The sequence below is a fragment of the Triplophysa dalaica genome, chromosome 8, assembly GCF_015846415.1.
Source record: "Triplophysa dalaica isolate WHDGS20190420 chromosome 8, ASM1584641v1, whole genome shotgun sequence".
NCBI lineage: Eukaryota > Metazoa > Chordata > Actinopteri > Cypriniformes > Nemacheilidae > Triplophysa > Triplophysa dalaica.
The window spans coordinates 3,835,594-3,859,877 of NC_079549.1; the positions used below are offsets into that span (position 1 = coordinate 3,835,594).

General features: G+C 42.7%; 1 protein-coding gene across 4 annotated transcripts in view; it reads right to left on the bottom strand.

The window, feature by feature from the left end:
• Positions 1 to 24,284, bottom strand: part of pard3bb (par-3 family cell polarity regulator beta b) — a 303,484-nt gene that overhangs the window by 58,354 nt on the left and 220,846 nt on the right. For all 4 annotated transcript variants that reach the window (XM_056755104.1, XM_056755105.1, XM_056755103.1 and 1 more), the window contains one exon: positions 20,438 to 20,719. In XM_056755104.1, the coding sequence (XP_056611082.1) occupies positions 20,438 to 20,719 (282 nt within the window). The remainder of the gene's footprint in view (positions 1 to 20,437; positions 20,720 to 24,284) is intronic.

Sequence of the window (24,284 nt, forward strand, 5' to 3'; positions counted from 1 at the left end):
TGCTGTAGTATTTTGTTTACTGTACACAGCAGTTTTCCCAAAAGTTCGAGCGACATATGAATCAGACAAAATATGGACAATTAGTTTGATTATATTTCTCCGGCAGTACTGACGCAGCAGTATCAAGTGCGGCGCGTTGCCAAGCAACGCATGCACCGGCATCCGATCTGAAATGCAGACAATGCAGTTGAGCTGAGTGATACAAGGAGTGCAATATTTCGGTGCTGTTATGCTAAACAACGGCACTGGATGTAAAATGACCAGCAGCTTTAACACGTATAGTGTGAATAGCCTGAACGTAGTCCAAAGGCTTGGTGTTTCTCGTGTCATGCACCATCAATTGAGCAAAAGAATGCAGAACACAAAAGAAGATATTTTGAAGAATGCCACTGACCAAACACCATCGGTCCCCATAGATTTCCATTGTATGGACACAAAACCACATCTCAAAATTTCTTCTTTTGTGTTCCACAGGACAAAGAGGCATATACAGGTTTTCAATGACATGAGGGTGAATACATAATGAAAGAATCTTTATTTTTGGGTGATCTGTCCCTTTAAGAAACAGACCTAGTCTCGTTTCATAAAGAATCATACAGCAACACACACGGAAGACGCAACCTACACACCGATAAGTCAATAACAAGTGTCCCACACACATCTGCACTGCGGAACAGATCCGGGTGGACAGCAGTAGGTCAGGCAGACAGCAGCTCATCTGCAGGGGCAGACACAGAGTTATGCCCCTGATATCACACCTCCATTTTTCACTTCTCAATCTCACTGATTGGAGAGCTGAGAGAATAGAGCGCGACCGTGCAGCAGCATCCATCTTCTCTCTAGCACACTCCCTCACGGCTACTTTACACAATTTATGAGGCGCAGAACAGAAAAAGAGAGGGTGGAAGAAAGAACAGGAGATGAAATCACATGCATGTCTAGATCCAAATCTTGTATCGATCGGAACAGTGAATAAGGTCATAAAAAAGGAATACATAAAATATTATGACCTTTGCAGCTCAATCGGAGTTGGCCGCAATAGAGAGTGATGGCGTACTGCATAAAAACCTGCTGCGGTGTACACAATAATGCCGTCTGAAATGAGGCGATGCTGTTGATATCTCGAGCGTGTGATTCTCGCTCTGCGGCACGACGTGCAAAACTGCAGGTCTGGACCGGTGCACTAACTCTTGTCACAAGATTACTGACAAAATAAGCAACCAGACAGGGAAAACCGTCAACGCCTTTGTCAAGTCTTGGACAGTGTGATGGTGTAATGTAATGTGAATATTATAGGAAATATATAGGGAATGCAAACAAACGTAGTATATTATGCCATGTGACATAATATACAGTAGGTCAAAACTGATGTTTAACGGGTCATATTTGTAAAATATTTGCTTTTATAAACTATTAATTGACTAAACGATAAAAATAGGGGATGTATAGAACAAAATGGCCAAAACAGAAAACCATACGTGCATTTAGGGGACAAGATTAATTGGTTGATTTGTTGATTTTCTTTTGTGGTAATATTTGGTTTGCAATCTTTCGGACCTTGACTCGGTAAGCTTTGTGACGTGTTGTGTGTCATTTTTTATCAAGCCTCCGTACGTTTTTCCCAAAGCTAAACTTTAAGCTTACACATAAAGTGTTGAACCACTGTGTAACATGATAACGTTTGCATTACGTTGATCATGTACTATATATTTAAAGAATGAGAAGGTAGCAATTTTGCACAGTTGGACACTACTCTGGGCTAGGACTGAAAACTATTCTTTCTAAAAAAAAAATGAATGTACAGTTGTCCTTCTGTGGCTTCAGGTTATGAGAATTACACATGAAACAAGTCAAGACTAAATGAAACCTGCCACAAAGAATACACAAAGAACTAATATTAGCTCAGAAAGCTATTCATGCACACCTCATCCAATCAGAATATAAAATTGTTACTATGTTCTTTTTGCTTTGATGTCAGATTTATAATTCATAAAAAAAAAAGAAATGATCATTTATCGAGGAGATCTAATAATCTTTCAGTGGCAACAACATAAACAAACATTAAGTGGGCCAAACTTGACTTGCGGTAGACCTCCACAAAACAATTCAGTAGTTTTAACTTAATACAATAAAATGTGAATTAAATATAAATTAAATAGTCATATTATAACCAAACACGGACCGGAAGTAAAATGCAGGCGTATCGCAGATGAAACCATCTATACATGGAACCTATGGTTTAAAAAAAAAAAGAACGTTGATCAAAATTAACAATTTTTTTATTTTTCGCATAAAAATGTACTGTAACATCTAACCTAACTCTTGCTCAAAACAACAAACTTACTGCACGTCTTCATCTTTCACATTATTTGATGAAGCACGATGCAAAAATCACCTTCCAGCTAAAATATCTAATATTCTAGGGTGCCTGGGAACCTAAAATTAAACAGGTTTGCAATGTTATGGTCTCTATTTGGCACACCACATACACACCACCCCTCATAAAGTACAAAACATGTGTATGTGTCTACATTTATTTCCTGCCTGTGGTTCCCAAGCAAACCATTTCCCCTGCAGCGTCTGAGCTTTACAGTTTTGCTTTCACCACTCCATCATGCAGCCATCATATCCAGAACGCCTTAATTACTGCTGCCATTTTGACTGAGCACACAGTTCACCCTCCAAATGAATAGCACCATCAATGTTTAATAAGGGTCTTGCTCTAATCAAACACACACACCTCTCACTCAAATACACATGAGTGCACGCACCCAATGTGCACATAGCCTCCAGTACCAAACATAATCATAAACTCAGCTGGTCACGCACAGAGGGAACCCGACATTAATATGGCTATAGGCTATGCAACAGGGTTGATTGAGCGAGAGAGAGAGAGAGAGAGAGAGAGAGCGAGAGAGAGAGAGAGAGGGAGATGGAGAGAGAGCTCAATGGAAAACTACCATTCTTCTATTTTTACAATATGCCTAATGTGCCTTCTTTCATTTAATTCATGCTTTATTTTCACCCCAAAAAAATATTTTTTATTTATTTACTCATGTCATTCCATACATGTATGACCTTATTGGTAAACATTTTTTAAAGTCTTCATGTATAATGCATTATAAAGGGTTATTAAATAGTACGATGCATTATAATTGTTCATAACTTGTGTTGTAATACATTAAATGTTTTAATTACAACCAATTTTAATGTATAAAGTTTAAAGTACATTTCAATACATTATAATGTGCATTACACTGCATAATTAATACATTAAACTACTTTATAATGCTTTATACATATATGTTTTAAGTAAAGTGTTACCACTTAATTTTTTTTTCTGCAGAACACGAAAGCAGATATTTTGAAGAAAGTTGGTAGCCAAATGACATTGTGCCCCTTGACTTTCAATGCATGAACACAAAACCACCGAGACATTTCTCAAAATATCTTCTTTTGTGTTCCACAGAAGAAAGTCATGCAGGTTTTGACTGACTTGAGGGTAAATAAATAATGACTTTAAACATATATGTAAAGCAGAGATTGTATGTAAATGTAAGAGAATATACACTGTATACAGTGTAGTATGCTAGTTTTGCATTCTGATCTCACCCATAGAGATTGGTTTGGTGAGAGGGAATCAAATAAGGGCACTGGCTCTCGGTCTAGCGTTTCCTCGGATAAGCTGAGCTACAGCACCTGGTGACTAAGAAAGGCTTAATTTGCACTCTGCTCTTTCGCTCACAGAAGCTCATTCTACAGCAGCGTTACAAGAGAAAGTTCAATAAAGGGTAAAGATATTTATTTTCTCTCTCTCCTGGTGGCAGGGGAGCAAGGCATTAACTACAGCCAATGGTATCGATTCCCTCGGGTCAGCGGCACGTCTGTGTGACTGCGACGAGGGGGGAATTTAGTGTTCGGCCGCAAAACAACAAGAGCTGCGATTTTTATCTGTGAATTTCATACTCAAGTGACTGGGCAGTTGGCCGGCATCCTGAGATTGAAAGATAGGAGATACTAAATGAATAGAGTCATTAATAACCACAAAGGAACCTTTGCCTTAAAGGCACAGCTCATCCAAAACCGAATTCATTCACTCACCCTCATGTTTGTTCAACTCGGACGATTTTCTTTCTTTTGGAGATCGCAAACAAAAGATCGCTCTTTTCCACACTTAAAACCAACTGATGCTGTAAAGCTACAAAAATACGTACACGAGAACCAATGACAGTTAGCGTCTATTATGTCAAACCTGACACATTTGAGTTCCAATGAGACTGTGGAGCTTTGGTAGAGATACAGATTCAGTAAATTTTGATATTTATATTAAAACAGCAACATATCTTCTATTGTGGTCCAAGGAATAAAAGAAAACCATACATAGTTCATGAGGGTGAGTAAATGAAACACTGACACAAACTCTGTATTCCTTTCAAGTGATAGTTCACCCAAAAATGAAAATTCTGTCTTACTCACCCTCTTGTCAATTCATACCTTTGTGACTTTCTTTCTTCCCGCAGAACACAAAAGAAGATAATCTGAAGAATGTTTACCGGCCCCCATTCATTTGCATTGGTATTGTGTCCCTACAATAGAAGTGAACGGGGGCCAGTTAGCAACATTCTTCAAAATATCTCATTTTGTGTTCTGCTGAAGAAAGTTATGAAGGTTTGAAATGACAAGAGGGTGTTTAAATGATGATATGTTTTTGACGGGGGGGTGAACCATCACTTTAACAACACACACGAGTCTCTCATCATGTGCTATGATATTTCTGGCCGTCTCACAAGTCTTCGACATATCTCTCTTTTCATCTCGTCGCCCCGCAGCGAACTGTTTTCCTTTTTTGTCTTAACACAACCCCCGCTAGGTCTGAGGGCGGCCTCTCTCTGTGTTTAAATGGTTTCATGCTGGAGAAAAAAATCAGGTCAACGGTTGGATAAATGTAGCCTTAAACTGCTATGGGGTTGGGGGGATTCGGGGGGCATATAAAACCAAAAGACGAGTCTGCTTTGGACAATGTGTGGAGACACGCATCAGGAAGCACCTCAAACGGAGCAATTTTATGTTTCATTGTAGAAACGACGGACCCAGACGCTGTCGGTGCTAAAGTGCACACAAAAACGCACACACTAACCAGCACACATGTGAACACACTCAGGGCCCGTCTGGGGAATCTTGATGTAATCCACCAATTTGATTCGGAGAAGCTCATCTGGTTGATAATCGGCGTGCTTCTGTCAATCACACGCTACCAAATCGAAAATCAATTCCAGTCAAGCACTCTTTATCATGGCTGTTTAACACACATTATTACCATATTACCTCAGACCAAGAACAAGAGCTCGAGTGGGTAAGTGCACCTGAGAAACCAGCAAAAAAAGAGATATTAAAAAATGAATTTACTAAACATCACAACTTTTGAATTTAACACCAAACAACTCGGCAAATGCAGATGAAAATCAACCACAACAGGTAAAATGATCAAATAACTAGCACATTTGGCGGATTACTTATTCTTCCTAAATGATGTGCAGATTTAACAAAAATATTCAACTTTTGAGTGAAAATGCGTTTTGTTGAAAAGGACGTAGAATGAAAGTGGGTAATACGGATTGACTGTCATTTTTGATTAACATGAAATATAGACTTTACATATAATATGTAAAATGACATGTAAGCTGTGACTTTGTTAATCTTGTTTCTTTTTTTAACAGGCCTGTACTGTCTACAGATATAAACACGTTAAATTAAAGCCTTTACATACCATTATAACATATTATATTACATATGACCCTGAAAAAAATTCTAGGTGTATGTTTAGGTAAAACAAAGATTTTTGTTTCATTCTGTGAACTACTAACAATATTTCTCACACATTTCTAATAAAAACATTGTTTCTATTTGCATTTGTTTGCAGAAAATGAAAACTTGAGAAACAGGTGAAAATAAGAAAAAAGATGCTCTGTATTTTTCAGAGCTCAAATACTGCAAAGAAAACAAGTTCATATTCACTTATAAGCAATAGAACAGTAATATTTCTACATGTAATTAGGAAAAAATGAAAAAAATATTGTTTATGTGATAACCTTGATTTTATCAAAGTTTCATGTGTTGTCATGGTGTCAGTCTTTCACGTTGCTGTTGGATGACTTTATGTCACTCCTGATGTTTGATTTTGTTGAAATTCAAGAGACACTGGACTGGAATCGACAAAATACATCTAGAAATGCGGATTAAATGAACATTTGGAATGCTCTCTTAATTTTTCCATGGCTGTCTAGTCACAGGGAAAAAAATCCAAAGTTATGTGTTGAAAAAATATGATAGTCCCATTTCTCCTAAATTCCAAATGCAAATATTGTTTTATATTCACATTTATTTGCAAAAACGGGACAAATAATAATCACAGCTTTCGTGCATCTCGACATTCAGTCTGTCACATAACTGTTGGGTGACTTTAAGCTCTGAAAAGCTCTGAAAAGGTGCACAAAGACACGGTACAATATGAACGCTCAGCGGAACCATAATTACATTCACAGAATAGCACTACCTAAAAAGCCTTCTGCATTGATAAAACAGATATTACAGTGCATAATACAGGTAAGGACACAAATCTTCTCTAAAATTCACTTAGCAAATTCATCATGTGCTATTCCTCTCCTCAAAGTATCCCAACGAAAGCTAAAGCCAACGTATTCATATAATGACTTAAATATACATTCAAAGCCTTTTCTTGCTCTTGTGAAGATTATTTCGAATAAAACAAATGTTCGAATTTGTATCTGAATATAATAATTTCATTTTCATCTGAAAAGCCGTTTTTCTGAAAATTCCATTTACTGTATTCTTGATGGATAAATCAAGTTTCACCCTTTCTTTGTGTCTTGTTGAATGTCCTGTTTCACTTGAAAGCGCATCAAATTCCCAAAGTAAAACGCATTGAAATGAACAGTTGGCCTCTGTAGATGATGCACAGTGATATAAAACGTGTTGAACGGGTGTCATAGATGTTATCAGGTTGTGTTTTTGGCACGGCTGGAGTTTTCTACTGACCAAACAGCATCGGTTAACCGGCATTGCATATAGCATCACCATAATTCAATGTCATAAAATCATCCTATTTTAAATCAGATTGAAAGTCTAACCTCATTCCACTGACCCGCTGATTAAACATGACCCGCACGACACACACCCGTGAGAGAGGAAGATGAATAATTGTGGAGAAGAACGAGAGACCGTGAACGCTGGAAAGGATCTATCAATTTCTTACATCTCTCCTCTCGAGTAATTTGGGTTGGGTTTCCGTGCCCTAATTGGTGGACGTTTTCAGAAATGAAATTTGACAACAAAAGATAGCCTGCAATGACAGGCCGGCTCCCATGCTCCCTAACCAGAAGTGACGGCACTTTTTATATGCCATCCGCAATTGAAGAAATAATTAGAAATATTTTGGCTGGTGTAACATTATTTAGACAGGCCATCAATGTTCGGCGACCCCTCCCGCGTCCTCTCGCTCGCAGTCGTGCAGGTGAAGCTCAATTTGTGCCTGGAACATTTCATTAAAACACCAATCACAGCGGCTCATCCTCCGTGCCGGCGTGCATGTTGGGTAGGCAAATCTGTACGGTAAGATGGTAATCAAGTCTTGTATTCCAAACCCTCCATTCTCAAATTGCGCACCTTTAAAAAGGTCCAAAAAAGCACGAAAATACAACATTTCCCTTTCAATTCCATCAAGTCGAGATGGAATAATGAGGTGAATATAATTTACACCAATTTGAGATTTATGTTTTTAAGAAATGTGCTTTCGCATTCGCCCGTTTCCAAAAACAGAACGCAACAGTAGCAGCGGGCCCACTTGTTGCTAAGCTACAAGATGCATCTAGAAGAAACCGCTAAGTGAATGCTTTGTGCGAGCGCACACACGTGCGCGTTTGAGTGTGCTTTTTTCGTGCGTGCCTCAATGGGAGAGAGACGTGGAATTGCTTTTCTTCACTGAGTGACAGACAGGAAGTTCTTGAACAAATATAAAAGGAGGAAATGCAGAACGAAAAAAGAGAAAATAGAATAAGAGAAATGCATTGAGAGGAAGAGAAAAGCTCGGGGGCGGAACGCATGAGTAGCACTTGTCCGGTTCTTCAGATTAAGCCGGATGAATCATAAGGATCCAGAGAACGCAGAAACTTCCTCTATAGACTCTTTCTATTGGTTTCTCAGTCTTTCAATGTCTATTCACGTGAAGTCTGAATGTTCTGGACAAGCTTGTTATGTAGAACAAAAAGATGAAAATGATCAGTTATTGCTGCTGTTTATTGTTTTATTTGGATGTAAGGTCAATCTTCAAACCTTTTAGAAACCAAACCACTTATTCGGATTGACAAAGCTATACGAAATTTACTAAATTCAGTTATTAAGAGATCAAAGCTTAAGCATATTATTTAAAATGTGAAACTTTGTAACGTCTGTAAATATTTAATGCCATTTCGCCGCTAGTAACTTAATGTGAGCAAGTTTTGTTGATCTACATCTGTTCAAATACAGAGCCGATCATTCAGACATCCAAAAACTTCTTACGCATTGAAAATTTGTTACACATCTGTAATAATAATAAAAAAAATGTTTCGCTGTTTAACACAGTGTTTCTCAACTGGTGGGTCTCAGAAACAACAAAATAAAACGTAATAGACCTATTTCACTTAGCACTTGAATGAAAATAAAAGTTGGATGCGTGTCCAACGAAACTGTCTATATGTTTTCATTACAGTGGTGGCTCAAACCAACAATTTTATTGAACACTTAGTTTGGGACTGCTATTTATTAGCTTTAAACTTATTTAGCTTATTTAGCGGTTCATTCATCAATACTCATATTAGTCACGAATGTTTGTTAGTATTTTAGAATTAGTCTCTAAAACAAACTACATATGAGATCGGGGTCTGGAATGACCGATCGCCCAAAACTTTACAGAAGATACATGAATTAGTATATAAACCAAAGTATCTAATAAACCCATTATTTATATACTAATAAACCTGTTTTTAATGTTAAACAACAAAATCCAAAGAAGAAATCACTCAATGTTTTTGTAACTTTAATAAGGTTTAATCAATATTTAATGTATATAGTATAGACAATGCGACGTTATTTTTTTCTTTAGAAAAATAAACAACTGACCAGAAACGCCCTTTTTATTTCAATTGCATGTTTGTTCTATTGTACTATTTGTTTGTTCTTAATTTAATTTATTCTCACATGTTTTTAACAATATTTGAAAATTATAGTTTAATTACAAAACTAGCTTATTGTTAATATTAACATATTAATTTGTTAATTATCTTTGCTGTCATAACCTTATTTACTAAGGTTTCCTGTGCCAACAACACTAAAAACTATAAACTAACCTATTATACTTTATTACTTCTTTATGGTGGAGCCAGTGGAATTTTTGTCAAGGCGAGAAAGACTCTGACCCACTGCCCTTGCTGGACCCGTAAAAACGTCCTCAGTGTTTCAGTCCTGTATGGCGAATACAGCTCCTCCATTTGTTCCGAATAACATACATTGAAAACGCATTACAGCCTCATTGCGTGATGTATGGTGAAAGAGCGAGACAACAGCAGCAGTGTGAGCTCAGAGAAGGGTTCACAGATGTGGGGAGAGCTGAGCTCTGGCAACCTTTAAAAGCAGCCGAGCTCCAGCGCCCGCAGCTCTCATTCAGCTCAACAGAATGGCTGATTAATTAACGGGCAGAAAAGCACTCCAGCACTCACACAACCAACACTAAAAGCTTTTCTTTCTCCATCTAGTGATTTCTATAATTATTTTGATGGCGAGGCTGCGCTTACAGGCCTCAAGAAAGCGTAGGGGAGAGAGCCTTAATAGTGGAGCACATTCAGGCTTTTTTATGTGGGCCAAATCTTTCGGCAAGGTATCTGGGCACAATAGCCGTTGATGGGGGACTTGAGTGGACACTGGTAACCTGTGGAGTAGTTCTTGATGGGTTCGTGCCGCGGTTTGGAGCGACCCTGGTGGACTACCGTCAACGTTTGGAGGAGTGTTTGCTTAGGGCAGCGTGAGGCTTTTGTTCACGGGTACATCCAGGACACGCCGTTCATATGGAGAGCAAACCAACTTGTAGACCTCTCCGTCCTCTTTATCAAACCGATTCTTTACTTTGTCCTCGCATTTTTGTCTCTAAAGTGTTTCTGGAGATGTGGAAGAAAAAACTGCCTCCCTCTCCAGCTCTCCGTTGGTCTCTAAAGAATCCAGCCGCCCCTGTGCAGATAAGCACGCCACCTGTCTCTCTCCCAACAGCTTTTCTCAGGAGGGAACATTGATTATTTTTTAATTGGAGCAGAGCTGAGCTCTGGAGAGTTTGGTTGTTATAGTAACTTTTTGCGTTGAGTGCGGCAGGCATCTTCAGGGCTGAAGGAGCCACTCACTGAGGTCTCCTCTTCTTGAAAAGCGAGGCCGAAAAGAGCTCCCCCACAACCACAAGCTCTCTCTTCTCACAAGGAGCATCTCAAGAGCCCCCCGCTCTACATTCTCCATGTCCTTCACATCCATGGGTTTCCATCTCTCAACCTCGGATGAAAGGAAGGAGGGAAGGTCTGAGAGGTTGGCATCTGGGTGGTAAGAGCGTGAAGGTTCATGCGGGTGGGAACAGAGTCAGTGGTTCCCTATCGATACTTCACTCGTACTGCGTAGCAGGACGCTATGGGGGAAAACTCCTTTTCTCCGATGACTGAAGCTTTATAATAACGCAGCGAAAATGCTGCACGGCCATTGGTGCGTGTAAAGTAAAACTTTACGCCAATGGCAGCGAAGCTGCACGGGCCTATGGCGATGGCGCCCGCCAAAAGGGGCGGGGCTTATGGCTATATAAGCAGACACATCGCTGTAGGAACCTCAGATTTCTTCTCCTTCAGCGACGACTTCTCTTCGCTACCCGGACTGACAGCTTCGCCGTCGAGAAAGCCTTGCAGCGGACTGGACCTCTCTGCTCAGCGATTCCGCTGATTCCTGCAGCGTCGTATCCTTTTCCGCGCCGCTATCCGGCAAAGAGCTAAAAGACTCATTTTCCGAGCAAATTTCCTGCGGCGTTGTTTCAAATGCCGCGCCGTCCCTGTCACTCGTGCGGGGTCCGCCTCCACGCCGCTGATGGGCACGGCGAGTGCGTCTCGTGCTTGGGGGTTTCCCACGCTCAGGACGCACTCGGAGAGACAGAATGCCCTCATTGTGAGAGCATGAGTCTCTCCTCTCTGCGCTCGCGGATAGCTTTCTTTTCAGAGAGCGATTCCGCCCCTCCTTCCCTCCCGCTTCACCCTGCCGGGACGGAGCGGCGGGGAAGAGGAACTAAGCGCTCGGGAAAGGCGAGCTCACGTCCCCTCGGCGTGCCTCGCCTTCTCCACAGAGAGAAACTTCTCCGGTTCGTTTCTCTCGGGCGGGACTGCGCCCGCCGGCATCCGCCGGTGACGTAGTCTCGTTTGGTGGAAGCGAACTCGAGGAAGACGACAGCATGTCGTTAGCGGCTTCAGACGGGGAGGAGCTATCGGGCTCAGTTTTTGACCCCGCCCCCTCTCCGTCTGTAGAGCACAGCAGACACGCGCCTAGCGCGGATACCGAGCTTTTTCGGGTTCTCGCTAAGGCCGTGGAAGAGCTGGGCTTAGAGTGGTCCTCTCCGGAGCAACCTACTCGCAGCCGTCTGGATGAATGGTTTCTGCCGGGGCGTCGCACGGCCCCTCGGCAGCGAAATTCACCATTCTTCCCGGAAGTTCACGACGAACTCACCAGGTCATGGTGCGCCCCCTATTCGGCCCGTCTACGACCTTCTTCCTCCGCCCTCACCTCCATTGATGGCGCAGAGGAAAAAGGCTATGAGAAGCTGCCTCCCCTCGAAGAGTCTGTGGCCGCACATCTGTGTCCGCCCTCAGCTATCGGGTGGAAGGCAAAAGCGTCTCACCCCTCAAAGCCATGTAAGACCACATCGGCCCTTGCTGGACGCGCATTCTCGTCCGCCGGCCAAGCGGCTTCCGCTCTGCACTCCATGGCACTACTGCAGGTGTACCAGGCCAAACTTCTCCAAGGGATGGACGAGTCCGGCACTGACAGTGCGCCCTTCAAGGAGCTGAGGAGTGCGACGGATCTGGCTCTACGCGCCACCAAGGCCACAGCCCAGGCAATAGGCAGATCGATGGCCAGTCTCGTGGTTCTCGAACGCCATCTGTGGCTGACGCTCACGGAGATCAAGGAGGCAGACAAGGTCCCCTTCCTCGACGCTCCCATCTCAGCCAACGGCCTCTTTGGACCGGCAGTCGAGGGTTTTGCGGAACGCTTCACGGCAGCGCAGAAGTCCTCGCAGGCCATGAAGCACTTCCTGCCCAAGAGACCCGGATCCAGACCAGTGTCTGCCCACCCCAAGCCACAGCCGACTCAGCAGCCGGCCAGGATCACGCCCCCCGCTGCTCAGAAGGCATCAGGTGCCGAGACGCGTCAACGCTCTCGCTCAGGGAGACGCTTCCCTCAGCGCCAGGGACCCCGGCCCAAGATCACGCTGGACCCGGCGCCTCAGGCATCCTCCTGAGACCGAAGCAAGGAAGAGGAGGAGGAGGAGATCGTGTCCGGCTGGACCTCCTCCCAAGAAAGCTCTATTGTGTGCCCAAGCACCCCGTTCTGTTCCGGGTGCCGGCATAAATGTATGTTTGTTCAGGATAACCGGGCCTGTTTTAAAGCCCGCACAACCTACCGCTGTTATAGCGGACACTTTAATAAAACACAAACATTTTCAAAAAAAGAGCAACCTTCCTCTTCCACTCTCAGCGGAAGTCAAGCCCCCAAAAGGCGGCTTGCCTCCCCAATGCATTCAACCCCTTGCCATACGGGCCAAGGCCTGGCAGGCCATACCCGGGGTATCGGCGTGGGTGATGGGGATAATATCTCGAGGATATTCACTCCAATTCGCTCGCAGACCCCCGCGGTTCCGCGGGGTCATCCCAACCCAGGTTCAGAACGCGAATTCACACGTTCTGCGCACGGAGCTGAGGAACTTGCTGGACAAAGGAGCCATAGAACTGGTTCCCCCAGATCAAACCGAGTCAGGCTTCTACAGCCGTTACTTCCTCGTACCCAAGAAGGATGGCGGTCTCCGCCCCATCCTCGATCTCAGACATCTGAACCGTGCCCTTATGAAACGGCGCTTCAGGATGATTACTCTGAAACAGATCCTCTCGCAAATATGCCCAGGGGACTGGTTATTCTCCCTGGATCTGAAAGATGCATACTTCCACATCCAGATAGCTCCCCACCACAGACGATTCTTGAGATTCGCTTACGAGGGGGTTGCATATCAATACAGGGTCCTTCCGTTCGGACTGTCTCTAGCTCCTCGCACTTTCACGAAGTGCATGGACGCGGCTCTATCCCCTCTCAGGCAGACGGGAATCCGCATTCTGAACTACCTCGACGACTGGCTTGTTCTAGCGCAGTCAGAGGAAGAGCTAAGGTCCCACAGATTCCTTCTTCTCAGCCATCTAGAATGCCTGGGACTAAGAATCAACTTTGCCAAGAGCTCTCTGTCCCCCAGCCAACGCATTTCGTTCCTGGGGGCGGTTTTCGACTCGAGTCGTGTGACGGCCAGGATCGCGCCAGACCGCGCCCTGGCTATACGGCGGCTCGCGGCTTCTTTCACACTGGGAGCGTCTCGCCCCCTCAAGTCGTTTCAGAGGATGCTGGGTCTCATGGCCTCTGCTTCTCAAGTGCTGCAGTTAGGCGTTCTTCGGATGCGTCCACTGCAGTACTGGCTGAAACAAAGAGTTCCGCCACACGCTTGGCGTCATGGACGCCTACGCGTCCGTGTGGACCAAATCTGCATAACTGCTCTAGCCCCATGGAAGGATCTTCCTTGGTTGGAGCAGGGTGTGCCCCTGGGCACATCATGCAGAAGAAAGGTGATCACGACAGACGCCTCCAACACGGGTTGGGGAGCGCTGTGCGACGGTGCACCGGCCTTCGGCCACTGGTCAATTCAGGAGAAGGGGCTGCACATCAACTACCTGGAAATGCAGGCAGTATGGCTGGCCCTTCGCTACTTCCTGCCGGTCTTACGGGACCGCCATGTCTTAATCCGATCAAAAGACAACTCTCATTGCCCAACCTATTTTTCAAAGGACAAGGACGCCTTGGCCCACAACTGGCCCAACCGGCTCCTCTACGCCTTCCCCCCGATCGCTCTTATACCGCAGACGATCAGGAGGATCACGGAACAAGCGCACACAGTGCTGTTCGTAGCCCCACTCTGGAAGAACCAGCCTTGGGTTGCGGAATTGTCTCAGCTGCTCGTAGCAGCCCCGTGGCCTATTCCCCTGAGACGGGACCTCCTCTCTCAGGCAGGCAACACCATTTGGCACCCCCAGCCAGAGCTCTGGGCGCTGCACCTTTGGCCACTCGACGGGGGCCTACGATTCTCCCCGAGAGTGTCATGAACACAATATCACAGGCTAGAGCGCCGTCTACGAGACGACTCTATACCCTTAAGTGGTCTGTCTTCTCCGCCTGGTGTGTAACTCGCGGCACAGACCCAGGATCCTGTGATATATCAATAATTCTGTCATTCCTGCAAGAGCTGTTGGATAAGGGCCGCTCCCCTTCAACACTCAAGGTATATGTGGCAGCAATCGCAGCTTCCCATGCCCCTATAGCGGGCCAAGGAGTGGGAAAGAACGACTTGATTATTCGTTTCTTGAGGGGTTCCAGGCGGCTACGTCCCCCTCGCCCCCTCACCGTTCCTATATGGGACCTACCTACTGTTTTGAGAGCTCTGAAGGGTTCTTCCTTCGAGCCTCTACAGTCCGTAGACCTCCGCCCCCTAACACTAAAAACTGCACTGCTTCTAGCGTTAGCATCGGTAAAACGTGTGGGTGATCTACAAGCGCTCTCTGTGAGCCCCTCCTGTCTTGAATTTGGGCCTGATGACTCTAGGGTAGTCCTCAAACCAAGACACGGTTATGTACCTAAGGTGCTTTCTACTCCGTTTAGAGCACAGGTGGTGACATTATCTGCGCTCCCCCCCTCCGAGCAGGACCCGGAGCTTTATCTGCTCTGCCCAGTCAGAGCGTTAAAAATTTACATTGAGCGTTCCGCCGCCTTCAGGAAGTCGGAACAGCTTTTTGTCTGCTTCGGTGACCGCACCAAAGGGTCCCCGGTCACCAAGCAGAGACTATCTAAATGGCTAGTTGAGGCTATCGCGCTGGCATATTCTTCCTTGGGCCTTCAATGCCCCACGGGAGTAAGGGCCCATTCAACTAGAGGCGTTGCCTCTTCATGGGCATGGTCTAGCGGAGTCTCCATAGCGGATATTTGTGCGGCGGCTTGCTGGGCCTCGCCTTCCACATTTACCAGATTTTACAGTCTGGACATTCCGGCCTTACAGGCCCGGGTCCTTTCTGCTTAAGACTAGACTGCTGGACCGTGGTTGCTCTCAACCACACTGGCATCTGGCACATTCTTAGGACGATTAACTGGATTAAGTCACCTATTAGCCTGGCTTTTCCGTCTTCTACAGGGCTTCCCTGCATTATACAAATACTCGAGCTACGGCTCCGGTATTATATGATGTTTTTCGTTCTACTTGTGGCACGGCGGGATTATACTGGTTCCCCATAGCGTCCTGCTACGCAGTACGAGTGAAGTATCGATAGGGAACGTACTCGGTTACTAACGTAACCTCGGTTCCCTGAGATACGGGAACGAGTACTGCGTTCCTGGCCGTGCTCACAAGCTGCATATGGTCGTCGCTTCAGTCGAAATAACCTGAGGTTCCTACAGCGATGTGTCTGCTTATATAGCCATAAGCCCCGCCCCTTTTGGCGGGCGCCATCGCCATAGGCCCGTGCAGCTTCGCTGCCATTGGCGTAAAGTTTTACTTTACACGCACCAATGGCCGTGCAGCATTTTCGCTGCGTTATTATAAAGCTTCAGTCATCGGAGAAAAGGAGTTTTCCCCCATAGCGTCCTGCTACGCAGTACTCGTTCCCGTATCTCAGGGAACCGAGGTTACGTTAGTAACCGAGTACGTTTCCTGGCATTGTCACATAAAAAAAGGTGAGGGGCCACACACCTATGTCCAGTAACAGAATTAGGTTTCAACTTTAGGATTAATTTCTTAAAGGTCCAGTGTAACTTTTTGGATGATATATTGAGCGAATTGCTATATAATATACAGAACTATGTCTTCAGAGGTGTATAAAGACCTTACAAAATGAAGCGTTATGTTTTTATACCTTAGAATGAGCTATTTCTGTCTACAAACCCCGCGGGTCCCCTTGCGTGGAATTCGCCATGTTGTTTCAACAATAGTCTTGAACGAACAAACTGTTTTACAGAGTGCGTTTCATAAATACGTAATTTCCTTCGTCAAAAAAGCGTAAAACGACATCTTAGTTCTGTGTCAGACACCGTAGTGCTGAAGGGTGTCATAGGGAGAAGCTGTGGAATTTCGCAACCTCACTAGATAGATGCCGCTTAATTTCATACACTGGACCTTTAAGAAAAAACAACTAACTATATCACTCGGATTCATTATTATTCACACGTCTAGCACTTTTTTTTAGCTTTTTGCACTATGTGAGTATGTTTATAAAGAAGCCATGTGAATTTATTAAAAAAGTATTTTAGCAATGTGTTTTCCTCCATTAAGCTTGGAACACAAGGACCTTTTGTCTATTGTAGCTTACATAATATTTTTAGTGTGAAACCCTGCATATTTAATAGACTGGTCTAGCCTACGGCTACAAAAATTATGCCAAACAAAACGTAACCCATAAATAAGAGTACCGGTTTATAGAAATCATTGGCAACCCTATATGGTGACCCCATGCAGAGTCACGATCCCTGTATCGCAGAAAAGCCTCATCGTTTTGTAATTGAAGAAAAACAATCATTCAGGCTGTAGAACTTCTGATTTAAAGCGCTGGTGCAAAACATCTAGCACACCGAGCGTAATTGCTCCGGAAAGATTTGCTGGGAGTAGGCAGTGTTGTGCTCTGGTCTCACCCGCAGAGACGAAATCAATCCACAAGTGAAGTTTGTGCTTTAGGCAATAGCTCTGGAGCAGCCGAGAGGACAAAAGGTGGTAGAAAACAAGACGCAAAAAAATGAAACATTCTTTAACATCACACACGCGGCCTTTCACACCCACACTACCCTGATACGGCAGGACTTCCATTTTTATTTATTAAAACGACATATTATGGAACAAAGGATTTTTCTTACTTTCCAAACAATGTCTTGTGCGGATTTCTTAAAGGGATAGTTAAACATAATGTCATTATTTATTCACCCTCGTGTTGTTTTTAAAACTCGTATGACTGTGTGTCACTTTTTTCCATCAATCACAGAAGCAAATATTTTTGAGAAATGTCCACGAGTACCAATGTTGTTTGGTTACCGACATTCTTCAAAATATCTTCTTCAGAAGAAATAAAGTCATACCAGGGCAGTGTTGGCCTGCTCACCGGGAGACTGCATTCATTCATTTATTTATTTAGAAATTAGATGTTATTTATTAGAATGAACTTACTCGTTGTATAAATACCATGCACTGTGCTGTTTTAACTTTTCTGTTTTCCTGTTTGCCCCTGTAAAGCTGCTTTGAAACAATACACATTGTGAAAAGCGCTATATAAATAAACTTGAATTGAAATTGAATTGAATACCGATGTGAAATGAGATGAGGGTGAATAAATGCTGATGTTTTCCCCCCGGGTGTGACAAGTCAGGGGCCTCCATTTAATATTTGAATCTATTTTATATGTATTTTTTAATTCCAACTTTACTGCACGAATGTCATGTGCTAAACTGACAGCCCTAATTTCAAGGCTCAGAAAATGGTCATGTTAAACTAAATTGCATTTGCTTCTGCCGCAAGAAGCCTCGACTAACACTACAAGCTGACAGAAAAAATGAAATGCTACAAAGTGTATAATACGACCCCTTTAACCGTTTTATTTATAAAGTTATAAAAAGATACCGTTTGGCAGTTTGACATCGTCAAGCTGAATGGAGAGAATCCTGCTGCACTTCAGCTCTGACCACACATACCCATAAGCCACTACACATATCGTGAGAGTCTTTTTATGACAGCGGTGGGCAGGGGACAGCGTGTTAAACTGCCTGTCTAAATAACCGAGCAGTGGTAATGACTCTCACAGGACGCTTTTAAATCAGACAGCAGCCGTACGCCAGATCGACTCTCCTGTTTAACAAACTCTTCAAACGACACGAGAGCTTCTCACGCTGACACCCCGAGTCACTGATCATCTTCTCGCTCGCGACCTCACGACTCACCCATTAGCAGCCCATCAGCACCAATTCGCTCTAAAACATTCCCGTTATGTAGGACAGAAATGGAGACGCAGGGTTGGTAGGACTCGCAATCCTGGGTGAAAAGTTTAAAGCTGAGGGGTGAAGCAGGTTTTTATCAAAGCCATGAAGACACAACGATGCATATGACAAAGTCACAGATACATCCCTTAAAGGAGCAGCCACCTTCAAAATTTGACTTCTGTCATCATTTGCTCTGTATGACTTTATTTCTCCTGCAGGGGACAAAAGAAGATATTTTGAAAAATGTTTGTGTTATTTCCTGATGTTCCATTGGTACTTTGCCATGTGTTTCATTGCATTTTGCTGAATAGAAAGAAAACATCCGCTTATTAAAGACATTGAATGTGACACGTTACAGACTTGTGCCATGCAAATCAGACATGTAATCTAAATCCGAAGAATAATCACTTTTTAATACTAATCTGAATGTTCAGGCAAGATATATTGGAGCATAAAACTTTCATAACTAGTTTTAAGGGGAGCCAAATAGAAGAAATTTGAATTTATATAAACGATGAGTAAGTGTATGGATGTGACTCAGCTGATGTTTCCAGCAGGTTGTGTGAAAATCAATGTTAGTGCAATGAAGAGAGAACACACAGTCTCCTCTGGGTGTACAGGTGTCATTCTGTGGCTTCAGGTTATGAGAATTACACATGAAACAAGTCAAGACTAAAAGAAACCTGCCACAAAGAATTCTCAAAGAACTAATATTAGCACACAGGTGTGTGTGTGTGTGTGTTATCCATTTTAAAAGCTATTCATACACACCTCATCCAATCAGAATATAAAGTTATTACTATGTTCTTTACGCTTTGATGTCAGATCTATAATTAATTTATAAAAGATTCATAATTCATTATCGAGGAGATAAACTATATTTTGTTTGTTAAAGCTGCAATCTGAATTTATTTCCTCTATATGAAAACACTATTATAATTAACACGATCGCTGTTAAACATAATGCATACTTAATGTTCTTGGCTTTATTTGGGTCGAACCCAAATGACGTCAAACTGACATTTCCCGAAAAAACTAACCCCCTGCTAAAATTATAAATCATTATTATACAAGATTACTGTTTTTTTAACGCTTGCTCAATAACTGATTTCTGTTTATTTGTCACCAAAAATGTTTTATATTTATATATGCATTATTGACTTATTTTACTGCATTTATAAATATTATATTATAAACATATTAAAGATATTAACATTAACCACAATAAGATTCTCATCACAGTGCCCACACATAAACGTAACTATCGACACACTTATTAAAACTGCTAAAGCAGATATTGAAACAGGAAAATATTAAACACAAGAATATACAAAACAAGAAAAATCTATTTACTGACTGCGGTGTAGGTGTAGACTTAAAAAGCTCGACACGACTAAATTAAACTAAAGAAAAATGTGTTGTGCTGTAAATGCTCACACCTGAGTAAACCCGAATACAATATACGAAAGGAATGATAGACTGTGAACCGCTGAAGTCTTGACAATAATGCACACCCTGAGGTGAGAACGTGACACGCAATGGCCATTATACTGCATATCATGTGTTCAGCCATTCAACAGCAATAAACGACTGTACGGCTATTGATACTACGCAAATAATTTGACAAAGCAATTTTGAACTGTAATGCAAGACTTGTAACAACAAAACCTGTCAGCCAATCAAAATCAAGCATTCAAGAGTGGTCAGAGCCATTGAGAGAGAGTTCTGCCAACGGAAGTCCAAAACACTGGAGCGTCATGTGATTCATGGAGCCTTCAGATAGATCCAGGAAGTTGTGTTTTCTCTTTAAATGCTTTATTTTTTTCATTTATTTTTCATTAAATGGCTTTCGTCTGTAAACGGGTTAGAAGTTTACCTCAGTTGGTCTGTTTAGTGGCAGCTCCTCGAGTTACTACTTCCGGGAACTATTGAGAGCCTCCATGAACCGCCAACGCTATGAAAAAACTGTTCCATTGGAGTCAACGGAGTTGAGGCGACTCTCTCTCTCTTATTTGTTCTGGTATAAATCAAAATATCAAACCAGTCCTCTTACTTGTCTGCTGCAGGAGGCGGAGCGTTTCGCTGCTTGTTGACTTTGGCATACAGACCGTCCAGAGGGTCACCTGTGGACGGATCTCTGCTGTGTGACACCGGGGGTGGGGGTCTCTGTGGGGAGGGGCTACGGTTCCCATAGATTGGCTGGGAAGGTGACCCGCGCTCCCTGAAGGTGTTGATGCGGGCGTAGTTCGGGTCCAGATCATCATCCTCCACGTCAGGTGGGCAGAAGCGATTTTGAACCTCCCGGTCCCTCAGCTCCTGGTGCTTGGCTTCGATTCTGTCACATAGAAAACGTATAGTTAGAAAATGTCATTTTTGGTATAACGGACATCATTGTGACTGACTATTGAACAGGCATCATTTGGAAGAGAAAGACCAATAGGGAGACAGCAAACCAGGGCAAGCATATCCAAACTTGAGCAACAACTGAACTTGAATAATCTTTACATTGTCAAGGACATCAACACAATACAATAAACTGAGAAAGGTCGAGAACCACCGTTCGGCCTCAAGCAGCTGATTTTCTCTTTCCTTTTTGCATCTCTCAGGAAGCTCAGTCAATAAAGTCTCTCTCTGAACAAATGCCACTCCGGAGCATATGGACGAGAACAGCACGACTCCGACTCACACTTCACACGCATCCAAGTCCAAATAAGCCTCGGCAAACACCGCACAAAATAATAACTGCAAAACATCCCCGCATGTCAGCTAAATATATCCATCGCCCTGTCTGCCGGCAGAATAAACACAACACCACGAGAGATGTGTGTTATCTCAACAGTGGACCACAACAAGCTGTCAGTCCTAAAGAAAATCAGAGCTGGAAAACAGAGACATCTAAAGATTTGGTAAAATCATTAAAAGCTATTTTTCAGTAAACAATAACAGAACGCTGCTATTCAACAAAAATAACTATCAGCTATAGATGTTGAGCAGTTCCTCAAATAGTAGCTCTGCAAAGAGGTCATAGATGTGATTTGAATTTATTTTAATTAAATGCAAGGTGAAAATGTACTTATTTTTATGTGTGGAAAGACCAGACAGTGATAGGAGAAACAGCACTAGCACAGATTCTGTATGAAAGTGGTCCAGTGGACTGTGCACAGAGATATTGCGCAGCAGTACGGCGACCCAAGTTCGAATTCCATACTTTCCTGTCTCACTCTCCACAGTCCTATCCATATAAAGATGCAAAAAGCCCCCCAAAAATTGGTAGTTTTAACCTTTTTATAATAGCCAATACACAGTACACACACTTCATACTGCATCAGCTGATCTCGATTATATTTATGCCTTTAATATTGTTAATACATTTAATATAGTTAATAACATGGTAGTCAAAAATGCTCCAGAACTTTTTGCTTTCTGACATTCTTCCAAATATATTTTGTGTTCAACAGAGCGAAGATATTTATAAAGAAATTTTTCATGCTATGGTAGTCAATGTTGCCCAATAACTGTTAGGTAACAAACATTCTTCCAAATATCTTTCTTTGTGTTCATCAGAACCAAAAAATGTATACGGATTTGGAATAACTCAAGTTCTTCCAACCCTGTATACATTTATTATGATCTGTTGAGGAAGAATTTGGGTAGAATATTAGCAACAGAGATTTCTGGGGCACCATTGGCACAAAGGTGTCCCAGAACTGTTTGTTTTCCTAAATTCTTCAAAATATCTTATTTTGTGTTTAACAGAACAATACACACAATAATAATGTCTACTATGATAGTCAATGGTGCCCCAGAAATCTCAATCGCAAACACTCTTACAAATAGCTCTCTCTTTGTGTGAAACACAACATAAATGATGACAGAATATTCATTTTTGGGTGAACTCAATTGAACTAAGGGAACAAAGTCAATTAAGTAGACTCAAGTTATTAGAATTTTAGTGTATTTCACATTATAAAACATGTTCAATGTTCTCGTTTAGGTAATATTGGTGTCTTATTATATGGCCACTGCAGTCGTTTCACAGAAGCCGGTTCCAGTATGACGGAGGACCATATAATGCTTGTAATATCAATATTAGCAGCTGCTAATGAGGCATCTACAGTATGTATAAAAATACCTATGCTAACTATAACCAAGCGAAGCTTGTTACTATGTTAAAATAGCACAGAACATCAACCTCAGCAGATGTGATACACGCTGGTGAGAGGTCTTCGCAATATGTGCGTGATCATCTGGAAGATGCCACCTCTGTAAAACCTGCAATTCATCACGTTCTCTAAAATGTCACTACTGCAGCCAGCAGATGTTTTAACTACATTCACGATTGGGATTTCATGTAAATTGGTTCTTTTTGAGATATCTGTCAGATGTCTGTAAACAAATGTGATGCTACAGTTTGATGAGATGAGGCGACATGCGTGTGGTTACAGGAGGAAGACCTGATATCTGTTTCTAGCACTCGTCGCTGTGTCTTTGTGCTTGCTAAGGGGATCCGGGCCGGACTTCCTGCAAAACTGCTTTATCTCTACAGTTTAAAGTGGCACATGAGTTGAACTGAACTGAATCAAATCGTGAGAAAGACAAAGCACACAGAGAGGAAGTTAATTAATGTTGGGCTCCGTTACAACAAACGCTAATGAGTTTGTGATTCTGTTGACTACGTAGGCAGCATTTTAAGGCATTGTAGGCATGCTCCTGACGTGAAGCATGTTATAAATAGTACTGTAGGTAGAGTAAGTATACTTCAGTGTCCACTCGAGCAAACAAACCTGCTCAACACCACCTGAAAGGTACAACTGTATGGTTGAATATTTTATGGTCTATGATTGCTTTCCATTTATGGTCAATAATCATCAGATACAGTATATGCATGACCGCGGATGAAAAACTTTATAAATGTCATAGTATACATATGGTGTCTATGTATTACACTTGTGTTGTCTAGGTCACATTTTGGCCACAATGAAAGTGTGCAAACAGTATTAAATGTATCAGTTCAATATTCTGATGTGTGTCACCATGTGAGTTAAGGAGATAGTTCACCCAAAAGGAAACTTCTTTTATTATTTACTCAGCCTCATGTCATTCCAAACCAGAAGGACTTGCATTCTTCGGTAGAACACAGACGAGGATATTTGGACAAACTGTGGTAAAAAACAACATTAGACCCCACTGATGTCCTTTGTAAGGATATAAAACAAACATTTCTCCAAATATCCAGTTTGTGTTCCACAGAAGAAAGAGTCATTCACAGGTTTGGAATGTCATGAAGGTGACTAAATGGAATAAATGATGATAGAATTTTGGGTTGAATCCCTTTATTTACTGAATCACTTGCATCATCAACTCCAACACTATCGGCCGATAGTAAAATGCTTACGACTGACATCACATACTTGACCTAAAAACGATCGGCTGCTACCCAGATTTGCTTATTTTGCACAAAGTTTAAGATTCTTAACACTTTAAAGTTATTCCCTGTCAATCCCACAATCCTCCCTGTGAACTTGATGCACGACTTCTATAGAAAATTAACAGAAAACGTGCTCATATCCATTGTGTCCCTTCCTGCCAGTGGGTGTGGTTGGGTATCTACTTTCTAATGGTGCGTTCCCACCAGACACAAATAAAGCGATAAGCGCAGGTGCTTTACATGTAAAGTCAATGCAAAGACGCGATAGGACATCCTGCGGCGTGAATGAGGCGTTTTGCGCGAATTGGGCGTTTGACGCGCATAACGCGTAAATCGCGCAGGTTGAAAATGTGAACTTTGGTGAATATTCGCACCGCGTTAACCAATCAGGAGCTTGCTCTGGTAGTGACGTGATTATGACGTAGCGAGCTGAGACAGAAATCAGACACAACAATGGAGGACAAAATCATCG